General features: G+C 37.1%; 1 protein-coding gene across 1 annotated transcript in view; it reads left to right on the top strand.

The window, feature by feature from the left end:
- The first annotated feature begins 3,849 nt into the window (after positions 1–3,849).
- LOC148592902 (uncharacterized) overlaps positions 3,850–24,086 on the top strand; it is a 127,958-nt gene continuing 107,721 nt past the window's right edge. The window contains exon 1 of the mRNA XM_088533156.1: positions 3,850–3,961. Within this exon, the coding sequence (XP_088389282.1) occupies positions 3,850–3,961 (112 nt within the window). The remainder of the gene's footprint in view (positions 3,962–24,086) is intronic.

The following is a 24,086-nucleotide window of genomic DNA, read 5'->3' as shown; positions in this document are numbered from 1 at the left end:
TAGAATTCACCCACAGTCCGTTACAGAAAAGTGGACCTGGAGCTGGATAAAACTGGGTTTAGGAGTAATAAAGAATAGAGAAATAGTATCTAATACACATATATAGTGAATTTAGATTTAACACTGATCTGCAGACCAGATTAAAAATAGAAAAACTTAAAAAAATGTTTTAGCAAAGACATAAAAATGTTCACAAATGCATCCTGGAAGAAATTATCAATGTAAGCACCATATTCTTCTGAGTGAAGGACTCCAAATGGTGATGACTCATTGCAGCACCCATCCCAGTCCCCCAGATGGAACACAAATCCTAGGACCCAGAGGGGAGAGGGAAGGGTGTGCGTAGCATGAGGAAAAGCAGTTCAAATAAGAAGTGTGTGTATAATGATTTTAGTGGCATTATGTACTTTTTTTTTCCTGTAATTTTCGAATCTGGACAAATCATTATTCTTGAATTAGAGTGTTAATATTTCAATGATTCCATCATTTTTGCTCACTGTATAAGGTGTGTTTCTTCTTTGCTCATAAACAAAATTTTGAGCAATAAAAAGACAATAAAAGATCTAACAAAACCAGCTGATTAACTAGTGTCTGCCTCAACCAGAGGGCTAAAAGTATTCAGTAAAATAGATTAAATAATAATAATGCTGTTAACCTTTAACAGAGATGATGCTACTGTTTGAAAAATAGAAAGAGAAATAAGCTGTTAGTGATTGCCATAGTATATTCGTCATGAAATAAAAGTTAATAAAACATGTGTTCTGATCCTACTCATAGTGCATTATAATATTTAAATTACCAGTATACTTACAATTTTTATGATATTTTATAGACTTTCATGTGTTTATGGAAATGGAAGATTTTCTACTATCAAGAAATAAAACTACTTTTTTTCTGATCTATTTTTTTACGTCTTATAATATGCTTAATGAAGGTCATAATCCAAGAGATTTGCGCAAGTAAATTGTCTAAAATAAAAAGCAAGAAAAAACACATTGTACTATATGTATTATAAAATATTTCTGTTCTGTATAATGAAGTACATGTACAGAATGTGAAAACCTTGTGCTGAAACAAATATTACATGTGCCCATAAATTAATGTGTCACCTTAGGAAAATGAAATTTCAGAATGTAATTACTCCATTTCTTCACTAAAGACTTAAAGAAATTTATGGACCTAATTATGCTGATAATGGAGAGGGATTTTTTTTTCCTCTCTTTTCAGTGTAATCCCACCTAAAAACACAATACTGGAAAATATAATTCATTGAACTTCGCAGTGAATCCACTGTTATATATTTAGTAGTAGTAGAATCTGAGCCATTTTAATAGTTTAATAACAGAGATGTTGGAATGGCATTCTGTTACTTCTGCAAATTTGGCAGGTAAAAGTACAAAAATCCATACGTAACTATTGTTTCATGTTCTCAATTCTAGAATTGGTTACATTACAGTGTGTGAAGTGCCACATTTAATCATATTCATCAACATAAGAATGCCGTGGTTAAAGGTTTGGATCATTATTCTTAGGACTGTCCTTACAGCCAAAGTGGCTACACATAAGAGTTGTCATCCAGAATTTTTCATAATAATTAGTAAGTGCATTTCATCTAGTGATCTCAAAACACTTTGCAAATGGGAATTACATTAATTTTTCAGAGACAGTATTTTATATTTTGGAGTGCATATCAAGTGAGTAGTCCACTTCAATTTAAATTAAGAATAAAAGCAAAAAAAAAAAAAAAAAAAAAGAAAAAAGAAAAAACTTGTTTGTTTGTTTGTTTTAATAGTTCAATAAATTTAAAAGCCTCCACAAGATTTCTAGCATTTGTTTTTAATAGGCACAGTTTACAAACTAAATAAAACTACCAGACATCAACTGAAAGAACAGTTATCGTGGTTATGTTTCCAGGAATGCCTCTTTAAAATTAGCAACAGCAAGAAAATTTAAGAAATACAGTTCTGATAAGAATACCTAATAACTTTAGGTAATCATACCATCATGTTTGAAACCAAAAAAAAAAAAAAAAAAAAAAAAAGGATAAACATACTTTTTAAAGCAGACAAAACCTAACTGTAAAGTTCAAGATTTTGCTGAAAACTACAAGGGTAACGATAGGGTCTAACAAACAGTTTATGCCTTCTTACTCCTTATATAAACCTGTAGGTGAACAACATTCTTTCATCTTGATATTTTTATGAAAAAAAAATATATATATTTTTATGTAGTAATGCCAACATAATGCTTATCATGTATGTCTGGCCCAGTATAAGAGAACTCCTAGCACTATTGTCAGTAAGAAAATAGAAACAAAATTTCTATGTCATTGAATGCAATTTGTCAAAGTAAACAACCAGGGAAAAAAAAAAAATAAGATCATTGACTCCTTTGTGGCAGCATGGTTCACTTCATACCTCTTTTCATTCTACCTACGCTAACAGACAGCCCATGAAAGCTAATGATATAGGATGCTTTATCATGATTCCAACAAAAGTTATTCCAGATGCAAGGTTAGTTTAAAGGAATATGTCTGGTGGTAAATTAATGAGACATATTCTGTTATTTATTATAGTGCTTTTTAAAGCCCTGTCTTTTTTAATCTTGTTACTTTTGTTTCCACTAACAGCCAGGTACTCATAGATATGAAAGCAGAAGTCCAGATTCATAGGAGCTTTTCTTTTTCAATAAATATTTGTATGTCTTGCCTGCATGAATGATGCATGATGCAATTAGGAACAGTTTTGATTTACTTCTGTAAGTAGATAGACCTTTACAGCATCGGTATTTTTTTTAAACAACCTTAGGTCTCAGCTACTCACGCAAAGTACCAAGGATCTTTACAGAAGTTTCACTTCATTAAAAATTACATAATTTCACTCTGAAGGCTGGTTTGTACATTATATCTACACTCAATATAACTGATTCGTATCAGCTGTAGTTGCAGGTGAAATATTCCCTTTAATGCTGAGAGACTTGTAATGTATGCATATATTTCTGCAAGATATATGCAGGTAAAATACATTACAGTAGAACAAACATGGTAACTTGATAATCCAAGTTGGTTCATGTAGATTGCACTAATGAAGGATGAACTGATCTGTCCAAGTACAAGTGGTTAAAGAAGTAATTATTGTAACATAAAATACAGACCTTTAAAAGCACCTTTTCATTGCATGTTGAAAATGTGCACTGTTTCCTTTGTTAAGAGCTGTCCTGAAGATGTCTGAAAGCACATCTGTGTATCTATACCATAGGTCCAGCTGAATGCTCAGCTAAAATTCAACTGCGTATTAGGGTGTGCCCCAACTAAAATGCAGTTTCCCGGAACCGGAGGAGTTTATAGCCTAGGCAGATCTTTTTCTGAAAATAAACAAATGGAAGGATTCTTAAAAATTTTAAAGAGAAGATGCATTGCTTTTATCATTGTCTGTGAATTAAATTCTTCTCATTTCTGTTAAAGCATGTTATTACCTCTATTTAATTATTAGCACTAGAGAAAGTATTCTACTTCCTTTATAAAACTGCCAAATCAACAACAACTCACTTTGGTGGATTTTTGTTCAAAAGCCTCATAGAAGCATGCCTTTTTCATGGTGGTACTGAAATGAAGACAGTATGCAAGATAACACAGCAGGAAAAAAATGTTCAAAAGCAAGAAACAATGTAAACACAGTAACTTTGTACAGGGCATTGAGAAAAGAGGAAGGAAGGAAAAATATGAAAAGGACCCACCACAGCCTGCTTCTGTTCAAGGTAAACTACTGAATGCATTCAATGTTTTAGTGAATGAAATGCACCAGATTAAGTGGTATTCATCCCTATTCTAGCATCTGCATGAGCTGCAACATGACTCCTGTAAAGCTTGAAGGAAATGACCGGTCATGGAGTGATGCTGTTCTGCCTTTGAGTGCAGACAGGATTTGGAACAGTGTGATAGTTCAGTTCTGCGCCCAGTCTGGTCAGAGGTGTCCATACTTCCCTTCTGCTTCTGGTTTGTTTCTTACACAAAATTCCTGTAGTTCATCGCTTGCTGATTGTATGACTTCATCTCTGCTTTTTCAAGTAGCAGTTCATCCATATGCCTTTCATCCCAACCATGTGGTTGGGCTAATTAGTGCTTGTAGTAGTCTGAGTTAAACCTCTCACCTTTTGGGTGAAGTGAAGATCTTGGGATAAAAGTACTGAAATGAAAATTTCTCCTCCGATGAAATCAGCATAACTGATGTTCAGGACTAACGTGTTGCTTAACAACGAAGTAACATGTAGCATCAGACCTCAGGACAGAAGAGCAGCAAATAATGTGTATTGGCATATATTTAGATATTTTGAAATAGACAACAAAAAAATCCTTAAGCCATTTAAGAAGACGAGGGGTAATTGGTGCAAGCTGAAACACAGGAAGTTTAATCACTGTGTGAGGAAGAACTTTTTTATTGTGAGGGTGACAGAGTCTTGCAAGAGGCTGCCAAGAGAGGCTGTGGAGTCTCCTTCTCTGGAAATCTTCAAAGTCTGCTTGGATGCCACCCTGTCCACCCTGTCCCACCAGTTGGCTCAAACATGAGCACTTTAAAATTCAACTCTTAGTGCTGTGCTAGTCATCCTGGGCATGTTAGAGTCAATGAAAAGAAGCAGACATCTCCAGAGAGAGATTAATCTCATCCTTTAAATGGCAACCAAATTAGATCAAAGTAGTCATCCTCTGGAAGAGTTTATTTATCTTTAACAACCATAAATGAAGCCTGAGGTGAACAGCTCAGGGTTAGATGTCTAACATGTAGATGTTAGGCGAAATGAACGTCTAACATTCAGAACTGAATGTTCTGTACAATATTAACTTCATGTATCCCTCAACTTATCCTCTTTAGCATACAGCACAAGTCTCATGCAAAAACTTATATACTCAAGAACTTTAGAAGAAAACATGATTATTTTTTGCAGTCAAAGAATGTCACACATTCAACTGTCAAGGGCACTGACAACATTCTGAAGCATTAACTTCCATAGCAGGGAATTTGCATAAATAAACATTTACTGATGGAGAATTTGATGACTGATTTTAAAATGACTGTGTCCTGGTGTATCTACAGCATTTACAAGGAAAGACAAAAAAGCAAAACAAAAAAATGCTGTTACCTTAGTGTGTATTCTTACCTTTAAAAAACTAATGTAAGGTGATAAAAATCTAATTTTTATTTCATAAATATAAGGAAACATTTACCTTGCTCCATGGGAATTGTGATAGTTACTAATGCATTGCTCCTAAGTGAAATAAGGTTGAATGTTTACATAGAAGAGTTGACATTTTGAGGTAGTGATTATCCAAGAAAGAAAGAAACAAGAGTATCAAATTTTCTTCTATAATTGTGATTCTCTCTTACATCGGCCATTTATAGATGGTTTGTACTATATGCTGGTAGGCCACAGTAAGTTTGAATTCTCCCAACACATCCAGAAACTGGAAATTGATGCTGCTTATGGACAGGAACTAAATTTAGTAGATAACTCAGAAAATTTCAGAGAAAGAAGAACCAAAAGTGAGTCGCAGTGGTGAAGAAAGAACTTAAATTTACTTCCTGCAGAAGGTGACATAGAAAGTCACACCCTGGGTGGAGAGAAAAAGGACACGGTAACTATTATATGTAGAAAAACGTGAGGAAACACAAAGATTGGAGTAGAGGTCATCCCAGAATGAACTGGGATTCAGATAATATTGTCAAGAAAAGATAGAGACTGAAAGATGCATGATGTATTTTAATTATATAATCTTCAGAAGGCAGATTATATTGAAATATAAATTGAAAATATTGAATAATAATTGTTTCAAGATGTTCCAAATATTCAACCCCAGAAACAAAATGTTTCAAAAATTGATCCTGCTTGGTGAAAAGTTCAATGCAATTGAATCCACACTTTCCAATGCAAAACAAAACAAAATAAAACAAAAATTTCAGATAAAAATAAAAAATAAAAATAAAAATAAAAAATAGTCTGCCAAGAAGAACTTTTTATCTTATATTTCATTTCCTTCAAGAGAAATTACTTTCAAACTGTCTTAATTACTTGCTAAAACTGGCATTATTTTCAATTTCTTTGAGATAAGTCCACACCTCTGTATTGGAAAATTATTATTTTTTCTAATCTATTTGGATTATTAATGCAACTAACATCTGTTTAGATCATAGAATTGTCACAAGACGGTCTCCTGCGGTTACAAAAAAATACAAGCTATGACAATGTAGTTATAGAAAAGACATCCTAAAGAGAAAATGAAATTCTTTTAAGAGACAGTCAGGCAGATTCTAGCTCCTTTCTGTTACTCTGGAGAGCAGCCAATATTCTAAGCACCAAGAATGTAAAGATTAGAGGGCTATATGTTGAGCAATACATTCCAGAGATATGTTACCTTGCAGACGAGGGACATGGGACCTGACAATGAACACTTTCCATATGACTTTCTCGTTCCAGATGGTAGCCTGGAAAATAACATTTTTATATGGTGACAATAGTTCACAGGACTGTGTCCACCGAGTCATTATTGGTTGGACTAAGTTTTCTGCTTTAAGAACAGAACTGTTCTGTCACACTTTAAGGAACAGAACTGTTCTGTCACACTTCAGCTTACCCCTAAAAATGTTGGGTTTAACATTTTTCTTGTTTAAAACCTGCGGATTAGTTGAATTTTCTTTTTCTTTCCTTTTTCTTTCTATTCCATGAATGGAAATCTGCCACCCAGCAGTGAACCTTCTTCTTGGGAGGTAGAATAGCTGCCTACCTTGCTGAGGGTCTGTGAGAATTAAAAAGCTAATGCTGGTAGTAAGTGTTTTGCAGATGAAAATTGCTAAGTAAGTGCCAAATATAATTACTGTTATTATTAAAAGAACATTCCAAACCAAATGTTTCTTTGATTTTATAGCTGATATATATTCCATTTGGCATATGTATGAAAAAAATGGTCTTTTAAAGAGTGGTCAGATAATAAAAGGTACTGTGGTGCAGCATGCTGAGAAACTCATATAGATTTGTAAGTGAAGAATGAAATGTATTTTTAAACAAACAAGTAGCCTTGCTGATTTTAATGAAACTACTTGCAGGTAAAGTACTATTCTGCATGAGCCATAATGGCATGAACAGGCTCTCAATGTGAAAAACATCCCCATGGTGATCAGATATTGACTGATTTTTGTCTAGAGATGTGTGAAGAGATAGCTCTACTTCCTTTGCACGACAGTGCAAGAATCAGAAGGATAAGTGCAAAAGGATTTAGGAGTATGTCTAAATGCCATGTTAGTTAGTAAATGTCAGCAGTTGGGATATCACTCAGATCTACTGACAGAATCCCTAAGCAACCACTCTTCTGCCACTGTATAAAACAGCCATCACACCCTGATGACACCAGGTGCTTGAATTTCAAATTCACTTTAGAGCTCCAGTACATTTTCAAATGATGAATTCTTTTTTTTCTCAGTTGCAGCACATGATGTGATACACTTTTTTAAAGCACTTCTAGATTTATCAATACATAAAAGGCATTTGGGAATGAAACTTTGAGAGCTGGAGATGACAAATAGCCATTAGCTCCGTGATTTCCCCTTGTTCCCTACCTAACTTGGGTATTACAGTGCCACTAGAGTATACGTTATACCTGCAGTGCTTCTGACATCAGCAGATACGCACACTTCTTTACAGTACGAAATGTCTCGACTGCAATGTAGATGATGTCAAGCCTGTGTTAGCTTATTCACTAGCAGGAAGCAAATTTTGTTTCCCCATAATAAAATTACTTGGCCACTTGCTTAGCATGTGGATTTTTTTCACATTACCACAATCATGCAGGTTCAATTATCGTGAGGAAAAGGATGGAGGAGAGAATGTACATGCATTAATTTGTATTTACGGTCTAGAAAATACTATGTAAGCATTAAATTGTATAGAACTAATATCCTGTTTTCTCTCATATTATTGCACAAATTTTGATCTTTGTCTACTGTGCAAGGGATTCTGCACAACTAAAACTAAGACATTCTAGTACCAAATACAGGTGCAATAAAGACTGGTAAATAATTATCTGTGAAAGTCTTGTCATTATTGCTATGGCCTAATGTCTCCCAGGGACATTAAATATACCCTATCAAAAGGAAAACAGCATAATATAATAACATACTTACATGACATGAAATGTATTTTTTCAGTGTATTTCAAATTAATGTTATTAATAGCAATGTGTATTAATAGTATAGTAAATCCCTCAAAGAGTAAGATTACAGTTATCACAGAATCACAGAATGGTTAAGGTTGGAAGGGGCCTCTACAGATCATCTAGTCCTACCCCCCTGCTCAAGCAGGGACATCTAGAGCACGTGGCACAGGGTGGCATCCAGGAGGGTTTTGAAGATCTCCAGAGAAGGAGACTCCACAACCTCTCTGGGCAGCCTGTTTCAAGGCTCTGTCACCCTCACGGTAAAGAAGTTTTTCCTCATACGGAGTTAAACTTCCTGTGTTTCAAGTTGCATTCATTACCCCTTGTCCTATCACCGGCCACAATCGAGAAGAGTTTGGCCCCATCCTCCCTACATTCACCCCTCAGATACTTGAACATGTGTGATGGATATGTTCCTTCCCCAGCTCATCCTGACTTCTCACACGTAGCCCTGTTCAGGTGTTAACTACCACATTATCTGATCCTGGTAGTTGCCTCCCTGATTTCTTCCCCCACCCAGACATCAACCATCAATAACAGTCCTGATGGCCCTATCCTGATGGGGAGATAAGGCTAACTGTGAGTACATCAGCCAACAGTCATTTCTGAATTGAAAGAATGACTATCAGTCAATCATCTTATCCCATAAATACGGAGACAGCCCAAGAGCCCATTGAGCTCTCCTTGCACGGCAGCGGGCTGCACACTGGGATCTCCCCTTGAGCAGGGACGCCTCTCAAGGATACTCCTCGAGGTTAAGAGATCCTTCCCACTACAGATTTGTGGTAAGTGACTATAGCGCACCTTTCTCTTTTTGAACTTGTAAACCTTACTTTGTGCACAAATCCCTTAGACATAAACCGTTGACCAGGTCTGGGACTAGGACTGGATTCAGCCGCACCCAGACTCCTCTCAGAAGGAGTTTGGAAAGCAAGGGGGTCCAGTCTGAACCTCGTGACCCAACGGGAGGGTGTCCTTGATAATTCTGTGTATATCTTGAACCTCCATGCAGTAACTAATAAGTGACCTTGCCATAGACTCTCGTGAAACCATTGTCGTTACCAATAAAACCTATTCCTATTTCTTTCCCACGAGTGAAGTGCACTGTGTCACTCACCACCCCCCACCACTCGTTCCGTGACAACATGTTGATCAAATCTCCTCTCAGTCTTTTCTTCTCTAGACTAAATAGACCCAGCTTGCTTATTCTTTCCTCATACGACAGATGCTCCAGGCCCTTAATCATCTTTGTCGCTCTACACTGGACCCTCTCTAGAAGCTCAAAGTCCTTCTTGTACTGGAGAGCCCAGAACTGCACCCAGTACTCCAAGTGTGGCTTCACCAGCCTGAGGAGAGGGGCAGGATCACCTCCCTCGACCTGCTGGCAACACACCTCCTGATGCAGACCAGAATCCCATTGGCCTTCTTGGCCATGAGGACACATTGCTGACTCACAGTTAACCTGCTGTCAACCAGGACTCCCAAATCCCACTCTGTGGAGCTGCTTTCCAGCAGGTCAGCCCCTAATCTGTACTGGTCCCTGGGGTTATTCCTCCCCACGTGCAGGACCCTGCACTTGTCCTTGTTGAACCTCATGAGGTTCCTCTCTGCCCAGCTCTCTATCCTGTCTAAGTCTCTCTGAATGGCAGCACAGCCCTCAGGAGTGTCAGCCACTCCACCCAGTTTGGTATCATCTGCAAACTTGCTGAGGGTGCACTCTATCCCCTCATCCAAGTCATTGATGAACAAATAGAACAGCACTGGGCCCAGTACTGACCCTTGTGAGACACCACTGGCCACAGGCTTCCAACTAGACTCAGCCTCATTTATTACCACCCTCTGAGCTCAGCCAATTCTCAATCCACTTCACTGTTCACTCGTCTAGTTCACACTTTCGGAGCTTTCCGATGAGGATGTTATGGGAGACTGTGTAGAAAGCCTTGTTGAAATCAAGGTTCTTTAAGCACGATTTTCCCCTGATGAATCCATGCTGACTGCTTCTGATCATCTTCTTTTCCTTGACATGCCTAGAGATGGTCTCTAGGATGAGCTGCTCCATCATCTTTCCAGGGATGGAGGTGAGGCTGACTGGCCTGTAGTTTCCCAGTTCCTCCCTCTTGCCCTTTTTGAAGACTGCAGTGACACTGGCTTTCTTCCAGTCCTCTGGGACCTTCCCAGCCCTCCATGACCTCTTGAAGATGATGGAGAGCTGCTGAGCAATAATCTCCGCCAGCTCCCTCAGCACTCTTGGGTGCATCCCATCTGGGCCCATAGATTTATGTGTGTACAGTTTGCAATCCTCCTCAACCAGCAGAAAGTCCTCCTCTCTCCTGGTTATCTCTTTTGTCTCCAGGCTCTGTAGATCATGCAGACTAGCCGTAGCAATGAAGACAGAAGAAAAGAAGGCATTTAGTAACTCTGCCTTCTCTGTGTCCTCCGCCACCAAGACACCCTCCCCATTCAGCAGCAGACTAACATTTTCCCTAGTCTTTCTCTTGCTGCTGATGTATTTATAGAAGCCCTTCCTGTTGTCCCTGACATCTTTCGCTAACTTTAATTCCAAACGGGCCTTGGCCTTTGTTATTGCATCCCTGCATTCTCTGACAATGTTCACGTATTCTTCCCATGTGGCCTGGCCCTTCTTCCACATTATATACATGCTCTTTTTCTCATTAAGTTTACCCAGCAGCTCCTTGCCCATCCACTCAGGTTTCCTGCCCCCTTGCTCAACTTCTTTCTTATAGGAATGCAATATTTTATCCTAAGAGTATCATTAATTGTGATCCTGCAGTAACAATTATTAAAAAAGAGGAAGTACATAAATTACATGAATTGACCTGTTCTTTTTTGAGAGGTTAATGACACAAGGTATCCAGGCAGCACATGGTAGACACTTGTTCTTCTAACATGCAGCTTACAAACTTATGTGGTAGATACATTAGCATGGTTTGCTGAAGAGATGCTCAGAAGAAATCTATTTAAGGTAAAAAATAATTCCTCCTGGGAATTGTAGTTGTCTCTCAGCATTCTTTGGTGTCATCAAGGTCACAGACTAATACGAAACTAAGCACTTTTTTGACTCTTTGCTAATAATTCGGTAGACAATCAATATCACCTTTTATTCCTGGGCAGACAGCAAGCATTTTTAAGGAGATTTACAGCTTTCAGCACTATTAAAACAAAAGTGCAAGAAAGTATCCCCCTCTCTCTCTCTTTTAAAATTATTATTATCAATATATTTCTGTTACTATTACTGTGCTTCTTCTTTTCTTTCATCTGTTTCTTGCAGCAATCCCTGAATTTTGCACCAAAATCCGGATATTAAAAATGGTCCCAGTGAAGTCATTTTGAGTTCCACTTCAGAAATAAATTTCTCTTTGCGTGGAGGAATAAAGGCAGGTAATTTATTAACATCCATTCGTCAGCTATAAATACCCTTTTCCTGTCTTGGATATTTAAATGATCATTGTGAGGAACTTTCTGATAGTTAAATCATGAATTAATTATATTATTAGTCCTCAGTATAAATTACATAAAAATATAATTCAAAAATGAAAAAATCTACAAATTCTAGGCGTTTCTATTCTTTATGTATGAAATAAACTTTTCTGTAGGAACAAATTCCTACAATGGAGGAAGGCTCAGAAGAGATTGGCAAAGAGAAGGGCCTATGAAGATGAGGAGAGAATGGGACTGACCACATCAGTTGCAGAGAAAGTTTAATTTTCTCAACACAAATAGTACTGGAGGGTATCCTTTGTTTTAGATTAACAGCTATGTCAGTGGAGTCAATCAACTGACTGTACGTCAGTTGCATGGATCTACTGGTGGTGTAAACATTTCACCCTGAGTTAACCAGACCAGCATGGGGCAGTGTATATGTGGCTCAGCTCAGCATAGCATATGAAATATGAACTAACAAAAAATAAATAAAATAAAATTGAAGTGAGCAACACTTACAATTGCACTGTGATTTCAGTGTATTGCTGTTCCACTCTGCTAAGTGAAAAATTATGTGTAACATCAAATACTTTTAGGCAACTAACACATTAAACATTGAAGTAAAATATTAAATATTACATCTTCAACTGTGGAATATCTAAAAGAACTTGTTAAGAGAGGACTGAACACTGACAAGAGCGTCGACACCTGTGTGTGACTACACTTGATTGATTATAGCACTGATACAGAAAGAAAAAAAAAATACAATATTAGCAGAGCATTGCAATTTCAAGGCTTTTTTTAGAGTTCTGTATCAAATTTGCATATAAAATCAGGAAATAGATATATTTTAAAGAAGTATATGTTTAAAAGAGATGAGTACCTTTGTATGCAATTTAATATCAGCTTGCATACATCTAGTGCCTCAGTAAATCTAATATACCAGCTATCTACATTTTCTTTATTGGAAAAAAAAAAAAAAAAAAAAAAAAAAAAAAAAAAAAACAATGTCTTATCAAAACAAGTGTTTTGAACACTATGCCTCCAGGTAACTGTGAAATGTTGCAGTTTGAAAGCCGTAGTGGTGGTGCTGCTGGGAGGGAAGGAGATATCAAATCAGTATTGGATTCACAGTTTGTGGACCGTAGGTCCGATTGCGCCCCCCTCAGACAAGTAGTCGTGTTCACAAACAGCATGATTTATTCAAATGCAACATTTACAAAACAGGTTTTGGATGTCAGTAGAGGAAATTCTCTACTACAGCATGGGGTTTTTAGCTAACTCTGGTCTACAAATGTGCAATCATCACTCACCCCAGAAGATGGGAGAGGGCTCTCAGTCTCTAGTCTCCTCAGGCAGTGTCCTAACCTGAAGGGAGGAAAGGGGGATCAGCCCGTCAATTGACCCAGGAGTTATGATGGTTTTTTCCCTCCTCCTTTGCCTCCTGAGTTCACCTTTTATACTTTTCTTTGCATTCAGGTAAAGCTTGAGTCATACTTGTTATTGATTGGTGAAAAAGTTTCTCGCTTTCATTTAAAGGTACAGTCAATCAAAAATCTAGAGCACATGCTCAGTGAGGAGTAGACATACCTTAGAGGTAGATAACTTTTGGCATGCAGGTGTGTTTTGACATTATAATGAGCAAAGTTCAAGCAAAGTTCATCCAAAAGGAGTGATATGCCACTTTTGCTGGCCCTGCACCGGACATGTTACCGTTTATCTCCCACTGGACAGCTACTGTGTGGCTTATCAGTGGCCCACAGGGCGTGCAACACAGTTTGGCTGTGGTGTCTTTACTTCAGCCTCCCTTACTCCTCCTTGCAGCTGCGAGGAGGGCCGATTGTGTTACCTAGAGAACCGTGGAGGAGCAGACTCTGCGCCTATCAACCGTTCTGGAAGTCCAACTGTGTATCATCCCAAGCAAGCTTCTACAATGCCAAAACCTCTGTTATGCCCTAGTTTTTCTCTCAGTTCCTGTTTTCAAACATTTTTTTCACAGTAACTGAGGGCTTAGCAACATGATCAGAGTGTTACTGTTCAAGGAGACTGCATGTGCAAGGGAACTGCAGCAAATGACCATGTTTGTGTTATCTTGTGTAAGCAGGTGCTTGCTTTATAGCTTACTAAGTTATCATGAGTATGCATACAAAGTCTCAGTTGAGTCCTAATTCAGGTCTTGGCTGTGCTGTGGGAAAACTCTACCATCTTCATTGATATGACAATAATACACAAAATCTTAATGAAGATAATTTCCTAATCTATAATATGATGGTAGAAGTTATGCTTATTTGAGATGACTTAATTATAAATCCTCATCTTTATCTTGATTGTGGTGAACTCTTTCTCCTTCCTGTTTACTAGCACTCTATTACCTACTTAAACCTAACTTAGGATAGTCATTTAGAAACAAGCTAATCTGCAATGTCCAAATAGACAGTCCAGTGCACATATCCATAGGAAATTCACCAATAATTAACAGTGAAGTGCATCATGAAGTCAAAAGAGCTGTGGGAGGAGGTCAACAAACTCTGCAGCATCACAGACAAGAAAGAGGGACTCTACATCTTTAAAGGCCTGAAACTCCAATTATATTGGAGGGATAGGCAGAGTCTGTGTCTACCAGGTGGTATCATGATGAAGGCTGGGAGCTATTGGCTTCTGGCATGAGAAGCAAGGCTCCTGCTCCACCTAAAGACTTGCAATTGCAGAACAAATTCAATGAGAAATTAGAGGTCTGTGTGCAGACAGGGCTATGGCCAGGCCCAGACAGTGATGGTGAATGGAATTAAATCCATCTGGAGACCAGTCATGAGTGGTGTTCCCCAGGGGTCAGTGTTGGGGCTGGTCCTCTTTAATATCTTTATCGATGATCTGGATGAGGGGATGGAAGGTACCCTCAGCAAATTTGCAGATGTCACCAAGCTTGTAGGAAGAGTTGATCTCTTGGGGGGAGGAAGGCTCTACAGAGGAATCTGGACAGGCTGGATAAATAGGTTGAGACCAATTGTCTGAGATTCAACAAGGCCAAGTGCCGGATCCTGCACTTCAGTCGCAACTACCGTAGTGTGCAGCACTACAGACTTGGGACAGAGTGACTGGAGAGCTGCACGGCATAAAGGGATCTGGGAGTGCTGGTCAACAGCTGGCTGAACATGAGTGAGCAGTGTGCCCAGGTGGCCAAGAAGGCCAAGAGCATCCTGGCTTGTAACAGGAATAGTGTAACCAGCAGGACTAGGGAAGAGATAATTCCCCTTCAAATACTGTGTTCAGTGGTCCCTCACTACAAGGACACTGAGGTGCTGGAGTGTGTCTAAAGGGCAACAAAGTTTGTGAAGGGGCTGAAGCACAGACCTTATGAGGAGCAGCTGAGAGGACTAAGCTTATTTAGTCTGGAGGAGACTCAAGGGAGACCTTATCGCTCTCTACAACTAGCTGAAAGGAGGCTGTAGTGAGGCGGAGGTCAATCTCTTCTTCAGAACAACTACAGATAGAACAAAAGGAAATGGCCTCAAGTTGCACCAGGGCAGGTTCAGGTTAGACATTAGGAAGAATTTCTACACAGAAAGAGTGGTGAAGCATTGGAACAGGCTACCCAGGGAAGTGGTGGAGTCACTGTCCCTGACAGTGTTCAAGAAACGTGTAGATGAGGAGCTTACGGACATGAATTAGCAGGTATGGTGTTGAAGGGTTTACAGTTGTATTTGATGATCTTGAAGCCGTAATGATTCTATGATTCTATGATGTCACTGCAAGGCCACTTTTAATCACTTTTGGAAGATCATAGAGATTGAGAGATCTGAAAGAAAGCAAATATCCCCTTAGGAGGGGCAATAAGGAGAATCCCTCTAAAGGGATTCCCGATAGCAAAATTAAAGCTATAAACTAGACATCTTAATGAGCTCATACAAGTGGTCTGGGTCTTATAATAGATGTTCACATTCTGCAATTTATAATTTTGTAGATAAATATCTACATTGCAGCCTATATTTTTTTCATCCTGAATTGTTTGCAAATTTTTCATGGGTCTAGTTATTTTATTCTTACATTGTTTTTACCCTTTGTCATTTGAGAAAATTATTCCTGAGAGTTTGTTTTTGTTTTCTTTCACAGAACATAAAAACATTTCTCACTGAATTCATATGGTCTTATTTGTCTGCAAATTACTGACAGTGCATAGGGCTGTGGTCACTTGTTTGCAGCTTATTTGTAAACAACAGTGTTATGATTTCAGCAGATTCCAAATAAATGTTAGATGATGGGAATCTATGATTTGATGGTGAACTGCTATAAATGTTTATACGGATCTGTTGTTTATTTGGTGATAACCAATATATCTGATTTTTCTACTCGGTGTGGGTGTGTCCGTGTGTGTGTGTATGCATGCATATAGCTAACCTGTGCTCAGTCAAAACTTTCTACTGCTGGAAGAGCAGACGGAAAAGTGATTTGATGACCTAAGACCTTGACTTAAAAAATGACACCAAAAGAAAGAAAACTTCAGGTGTATGCAGACAAAAGTCCTCCTGTTAAAAGGAAGAGCTCTCAAAGAAATTGTGTTCCATTTTGTTTCAGTGTTGAATATCATCCTGGAAATGCCCACCTCTGTGCAAACACCTCAGCTCTAAGCAAAACACAGGAATAGACTCATATTAATGATATTTTAGACAGTAGATCTATATTTCACTTAATATGTTCTTTCACTGTTTGTTAATTGGTATCATTAGCACAAATGTCACGGTTACTTAATTTAATTAATTCTTACTCATACATAATATTAATTTTCTCTTTCTAAAATCCAAATGAAGAAATGCAAGTGAAGAGAGTGTTTTTATTTTTGTGCAGGATAGGTCTTCTATCAAGCAGTAGGTTTAAGCAAATTGCTCTCAGGAAAGCTGTTTTTTAAAAAAGTGATAGAATCATAGAATTATTAAGATTGGAAGAGACCTTTAGAGATAACCTAGTCCAACCCCCCTGCACATGCAGGGTCACCTAGAGCATGTGGCACAGGATTGTGTCCAAGCAGGTTTTGAAGATCTCCAGAGAAGGAAATTCCACAGCCTCTCTTGGCAACCTGTTCCAGGGCTCTGTCACTGTCAGTGTCAAGAATTTTTTCCTTAATTTCCTCTGGAACTTTTGGTACTTTCGTTTGTGGCCATTTCTTCTAGTCCTGTCGGTGGCCACCACTGAAAAGAGGTTGGCCACATCCTTTTAACTCCCTCCCTTGAGGTATTTATTTACATTGATAATGTCCCCTCTCAGCCTTCTCTTCTCCAGGCTGAACAGGCCCAGCTCTCTCAGCCTTTCTTCATGGGGCAGATGTTCCAGGCCCCAGATCATCCTTGTAGCCCTGCACTGGACTCCCTCCAGCAGCTCCACATCCCTCTTGTACTGTGGGGCCCAGAACTGGACACAATACTCCAGATGTGGCCTCACCAGGGCTGAGTAGAGGGGCAGGATCACCTCCCTCGACCTGCTGGAGACACTCTTCTTAATGCACCCCAGGATCCCACTGGCCTTCTTGGCCACCAGGGCACACTGCTGCCTCATGGTCAACTTGTCATCCACCATGACACCCAGGTCCCTCTCTGCAGAGCTGCTCTCCAGAAGGTCAGTCCCCAGTCTGTTCTGGTGTCTGGGGTTATTCCTCCCCAGGTACAGGACCTTGCATTTGGCCTTGTTGAATTGCATGAGGTTTTTCACCACCCAGTTGTCCAGTGTGTTCAGGTCCCTCTGGATGGCAGCACAGCCCTCTGGGGTATCAGCTACTCCTCCCAGTTTGGTATCATCAGCAAACTTGCTGAGGGCCACTCTGTCCATTCAGACAGGTCACTGATGAATATGTTGAACAAGACTGGGCCGAGGACTGATCTCTGGGGGACAGTGCTAGCTACTGGCCTCCAACTTTACCTAGTTTTACCTAAGGGAAAAAAGGGTTCTGGAAATTTCCTAACATATTAATATCTTCAATCTACAAACTATATTTTTCTGCTCTTTAGGCACTAATTCAGCTCAACATTGAATCATATGTTTAGCTTTGAGCTTTTCACTCTTTTCATAAAAGCCAATGGTACATGTCATGAGATGATTAATTGATTTTCTGGAGTCTTAAGGCATTTCCGGTCACATTGAAAATCCATAATATTGCAGAATATTCTGTAATACATTGCAGAAATCATCCTGCATCTATGTATGGTGGATGATATAGGGACAATCAATATGGTCACATGCTGTTTTTCAGTTAGCTACATATGTTACCAAAACACTCCCTTACTACATGCTCACTGGTTTACTGTCAAATAAATGGAAAATATAGTTAGATATAGGTTATTCAATTGTAGTAACCCTTTGTAGAAAATAAGTGTATTTTAATGTCTTCTGTTTATCATAACTATTAATAGAGTAAAGATTATGATTTACTCTGGGAAATGACCTCTCCTCCTAAAAACTGACAGACTAAATGGACCAGAATATAGCAAGGAAAACTGAATTTGTTAAGGTTACTCAGCAAGTAAATGACAAATACGAGTAAAGAATCTAGGACCTGTTAATTTTGGCCAGTGATCTCACACTGCCCCAAGGATAAGCTTTTCCTCATTATCAGACCTCACAGCATACTTGCCTAGAGTTTTCTGACATTTATTAATCTCTGTTGTGTGTTTCATTCGTGTCCAAGAATTTTCAAAGGCATATCTATGCGTGCCAGCTATCCTAGAGTCCAACAATTATTTTATGCTGAAATAATAGGTATAAATACCTACAGATTTTTTCTCAAGCTTGAATCCTATAAAAAATTTATTAGTGCTTTGCTTTGCAATTTTTGAGCAATGGAAGTCAATAGAGTTGAACATGTAATGCAGTGAAAGAAGATAAAAACCTGTATCTGACTTCATTGCAAGGTACAGATTTAAACATTATTTGTATTCATAATTCATGTATTCATAAAAATACATTGAGTTACCATAGTATTCATGATGCTATACATCCCGTAGTGTGGTGAGATCAGCTTTCATGGTCATGAAAAAAAAAAACATGAACAAGTTTTTCTAGGTGTTTTAACATGATGGGTCATACAGTGAGAGAGATAGTAGCCTTCCTAAATGTAAAGCCTTCATCAGATAGCTTACAGGTATGTTGAGGAGTCATATCAAATACTGGAATTTAATTTCCTGTATCAATTAAATTGAACCTTCAATTCTGATAATTTTTATAGCAAGAAAAAGAACTAATAAAATCAAGGAAGTTTCTTATAACATGAGACTTGAAAAAATATGTTTACCTGGCAGCCTTTATATACAATGCAATACAGTGCATTTATTATATAGCCTTCAAAGTAATAGATTTTATTTTTACATTTATAATAATTTTATTTAAAAACATAAGGAAATTTTAAAAATAACAACAATAATTGCCAGAGGAAAAAAAAATGATTTATTAGTGATCCAAGTTAATTTCATATTTTAGCTCCACTCACAGTTATGTAACAAGATTAACAAGAAATATCACATTGCTACATTTATAAGGAGAATATTGTTACTGCCAAAATAAGTATTCAAGGAATGTTATTATTTGTTAAAATGTGGCCTATAGTATGAGTCAGATCTCTCATGAGATGTATGAATTCACATTTCAAACTGTTTGATGATTATTTAACCCTATTTAGGATAATTTGAGCATGACCATTTTTTTCTGTTGAGAAATAAGTATTTTTTTGTGACATGCTATGTTATACTGTATATTGGAAATTTGTGAAGAAGAATATGACAGAGAAATCTCTCTTTCTCCATCACATATTGTTAGAAAAGATGCCTGTTCAACTAAAATGTTAGAAAAACTTCAGTAGTTTTATGTTTACAGGCACACTGGAAGACCTTATACTGAGATGAAATGCAACATATATAGTGAGACAACATTGGAGTCTGATCTAAACTCTTCAAATAAAACTCTAACCAAACTAGGAACAAGTGCTTAATTCATACATGTTTCTCGATCTTCCTTTTTATTTTTTTCTTTATGTTTCTTGTGTGTGTTCTGTTTCATCTTTCAAGACAAGTTGTAATACTGAAGATCAGTTATTTATAACGTGATTTCCATTAAACTGTGGGATTTTTTTCTCTTCTGAATTTATCACTAACAAGAAAACTTACTGACCTACATTCTTTAAAGAAAATGGTGTAATCACATTGGTAAGAAATTAATTTTGGAAACAAAGTCTATGATGAGAGTGACATTTGATTCTTCACTTTTTGCTTCTCTTGAAAAGTTCTCTTGTTTAACTCTTATTTAACTTTCTTTGTCTTCTGAAAATTATATTTCATTTTTATTTTCTTATTAATGCTTCATAAATATAGATCACCATTAGGTTAATAAAATAAATAAATAAATATAATAAAATCTAAGTTTCCTAGCAAGACAAGGGTAAGGAGGCTCCTCTGTCTCTTCAATTGCTGGCACCTGGGAATATAAGCCTCACTCCAGCTGCTGCTACTCAGACCCATGCACGCACACACGGAGATATGGTGGATCCCTGCAGTGTCTGCCTGTGGGCCATGGATCTGTCTAGCAGCTGGTTCTGGATCCCTTGCTCCTCCCAAGTACCGTGCTGCTAGAAGGAACACATGTGCACATCCTCAGACACACAGGCGCAAACAGGTCTCAGTCAAACCCAAGACCCCAGTGTCTCTGTCAGTTGGCCAGGACTCCTCTACTCCCTCCAGTAGGCATTTTCTGCAGAAAAATCAGGCATAGACTGATTCCCTGTGCACTCTAATTTCAATCATGGGAGTAATTTGAGATTCATCTTTAAAATGCAATTCTAACTTTAATTCCATATAAATTGCCACACCCCATGCATATTTCCAGACCCTTTTTGAGATTATAGCAGGTTACAAGCTCTACAAAGGACAGATAGTCTTGTGTTTTTTCCAAATGGCCATGTTTTTTTTTCCATCTCCAATCACTTCTGCATAGGAGATACACCATATGAAAACAGACAGCTCATCTGATGACCAACCAAACTGTTGATTCCTCAATGCACAGACTCACTACTCCATCCTGGACAGGTGAAAAGGTAAGATTTTTAGTGGAGTTGAAAGAAGTAATGACTTACAAAGCTAAGATTTTTTTTTTTTTTTTTTTTTAAGTCTGAGGTTGAGGAGGGCCTTAACAATGAACACAAGGAAATAATAAGAGATTTTAAAATGTTCTATTAGCCGGATGCTCATAAACTGTTTATAATACAAAATGAATAGTCATGATTATTTCCTCACTGATTTTTTGGAAACTTAGTTTTTAATAATTCATAGTAATCCTTTACTAGATCATTATGTATTTAAGTTCTAAAAAAAGCACAGACAGAAGATCATAGACACAGAAAAAATTATTTTTAGGGGGTACATGAAAAAAATATGTTTACTAATTTTGAGTTTGTATTTTGGGAATATTCACTCAATTAGGTATCACTTGTTTCAAAAAACAGAATTTGATGTCTTTTTTGTCTTTTGTGAAGAAAGGAGAAAAGAAAATGAATTCAAGGACTGTAGATAAATAGTGAATTTGCTCATTTTTGGTGCTATGTAAAGGGAGTATATATTGAAAGAACATAAAAAATGTGCCATGTATTTGTAGAAGCCTGAAAATAAAAGAAAAAAAGAAAGTCACTGAAGTATTTCTATATGAGAAAAAAATTGCATAGGAAGATCAATTTACAGCAGCCAAAGTATTCTGCTTCAAATAGCATAGAATCCAGCACCACGAGACACAGCTATACTAGTTAAGATTGTAGTGTAGGATTGCCCTTTAAGCTTATTACAAAATCACAAGCTGAAAAAAAAAAAGAAAAAAAAAAAAAAAGTATGTAGTGATAGGCTTCCAACACAGTGGAGAGTCTTTTAGGGTCAGAATCACAGCTACTGCTTTTAAGTGAACTCCACATTTGTGGATACATTTCTGTTACCATGGATACATCAAAAAAGTTAGATAACAAGCAGTTCTTATTATCTGTGTAGTACTTCTCAAGAAAGCAAGGAGTCAAACAAGACTTTCTTGATTTCTTTTTTTTTAATTAAGATGACAACGGAACAAGTAAAGCAATAAGGGACATCATTAAGAAGAACTGATTGACTCTGGAATTCATTTCATTATACTCTTTTAATAACATTCTATTCTGAGGTAGTGAAATAGTTTAACTGGGGTATTAAAATGACTCATATGTGTTTGAACTGTGCTAGCATCTACAGGACCTGAGCTTCCAAGGGATCTAAAGAAATTACAATATTATAGAAGCTGCATGCCTCGCTTCTTTCAAGTTATGAAATGTCTCATCTACTGTTTCCAATCTAGACTGCCATAATGCTAGATATTATGTGGTCCTGAATACATTTTGCCCCAAGTAACTTGGCAAGTACTACACTACAGTTAAATACCAGCAGGTTTGTTAGGAGCACACTTATGCAAACTTACCTACCATGAATATTTCCTAGAAGAATGCTCATATGTCCATTTTGAAACTTTGCACAGATATTTATATATGAAAATCATATAATCAAGTAGATGAAAAGGAAGAAGATAGATACATCATATTCTTATTAATATTATTAAGTTTTAAGAAAAGTGGATTCCTTACTACATTGTATATCTATCATATCCAAATTGTTTTAACTCGTATTGCAAATTCAGTAGGTAAAGAATATTCTGTGTTACGGTTAGTGAATAGCACAGTTAAACAGGTGCTTGTACCTCAACACAAAAATCTATAATTCATAAAGCTAAAAAGAGTTTCTTAAATTTGAAATGATATTTTTACTATGGAATTTGGATTAGAATATATCACTACTTGTCGTTATTAGAATTTTACTCTGTAATTTTTATTTTATTGTTTTTAAACTTAGATCTTGTAATACTTTAGATACTCACAAATTTGTAAAATGATAAGGCCGTAATCCTAATTCTAAATTCTAAATCCTCTACATTTGCTTGTAAGAACTTCTTCCTGCAGAACCCACTATGTTTATGAATTAAATCTCTCTATATTTTTTGGAAAACTGGAAACAAAGAAAAAAAAAGTTAGCAAATCCATAAATAGTAATTATATATCAAACAGGTGGTTTACTAAACACACAGTTCAAAACAGCACCAAGTCATCAATTAAAGATCTGGAAAAAGGTGGAAATTAGGTTGATCAAAGACCAAAATCAGGAAGCAATTCAACAATAAAGTCAGAAACAGAAGCTGCAGTAGGACAGAAATACACTTGTGCAGTTCTGTTTTCTTTAATTAATGTTAAAGAGAAATCTTTTTTAATATTATTACTAATATCTATATTATTGATCTATTTCTTTGATAAAGTGCAGAGGATGGCCTGCAATCTCTGGAAGAGCACATAAGCATAGATACCTACATCCTGAGAACACTGGTCTGTTAGGTACTTACCATCTATGTAATTATCTAAATCCTCTGTGATTCACAAATGTGCATTGGCTGAGCATTTTAGAGCCTGACTGGAGCCATTTCTTTTTGTAATTAATCCTCACATATCTATTTAGTCATAGGAAGGTGAATTAGTTTTTATTCTTGCTATCCTGTTAGTTCTATTAGGTCTATTTGTGACTTAAAGGATTTGTGAATTAAAGGATCTAGATTTTCTTTATCCTAGAGTATCTGCTACACTAGAGCATGATTTTTGTTCATTCTCTTTAACTCATTGACTATTTTATGAAAATATAATATTCTTCAGTTAGTCACTGTGCAAGCATTAGCTCAGAAATCTCATTTGTTTGAGTAGATCATTACAGCAGGACAGATAGCTCCATAGAACCAATGGGCCTGGATTCTTCCTGAGTGATCCAAATACTGCTTTTTCCTGTAAATAATATTCACGATATTAAACTTTTACAAGTATATGATATCTACAATAGGCAGTTGTATTCCAAATGCAGAGAAATGTCTCTTTGTAGCCCAGATTCTTAAAGAATTGGAAGGGATGAGATTTAAATAAACCTTCTAAATATTTTTCTTATAGGTAATGTTAGACAAGTCCTGATCATACACCTGAATTTAGGTGAAACCATTTTCACAGATGCTTACTTCTTCTATTGCATTTGTAATTAAGACTGCCAGATAATGAAGTCACCCTTGTGGACCAAGCAGGTACCTCTTCCTAAAAGATAGCATGATGCTATTCTGGACTTACATCTCTACTCTCCACAGATCCTTTCCAACCTTAGCAATTCCATGATTCTATGATTTAACCAACACGCCAAAAAAGAGTAAATAATAGTATGAATATCTCATGTACTTTTTATCTGAGATACAAGATTTGAAACCATAATAAGGAAAGCCTTTGTTTTATAAGAGAACTGAAAATCCTATGCAAAGTTAAGGTCCTTTAATTTGTTTAGCAGTGAAGGAATGTGTAGCTATTCAGTGTCTCTTGACAAGCACTTCTTCA

The sequence above is a fragment of the Tinamus guttatus genome, unplaced genomic scaffold (genome assembly GCF_059628265.1).
Source record: "Tinamus guttatus ecotype Peru unplaced genomic scaffold, ASM5962826v1 Tinamus_guttatus_pri_ptg000486l, whole genome shotgun sequence".
Taxonomy (NCBI): Eukaryota; Metazoa; Chordata; class Aves; order Tinamiformes; family Tinamidae; genus Tinamus; species Tinamus guttatus.
This window is presented reverse-complemented; position numbering and strand designations above follow the sequence as displayed.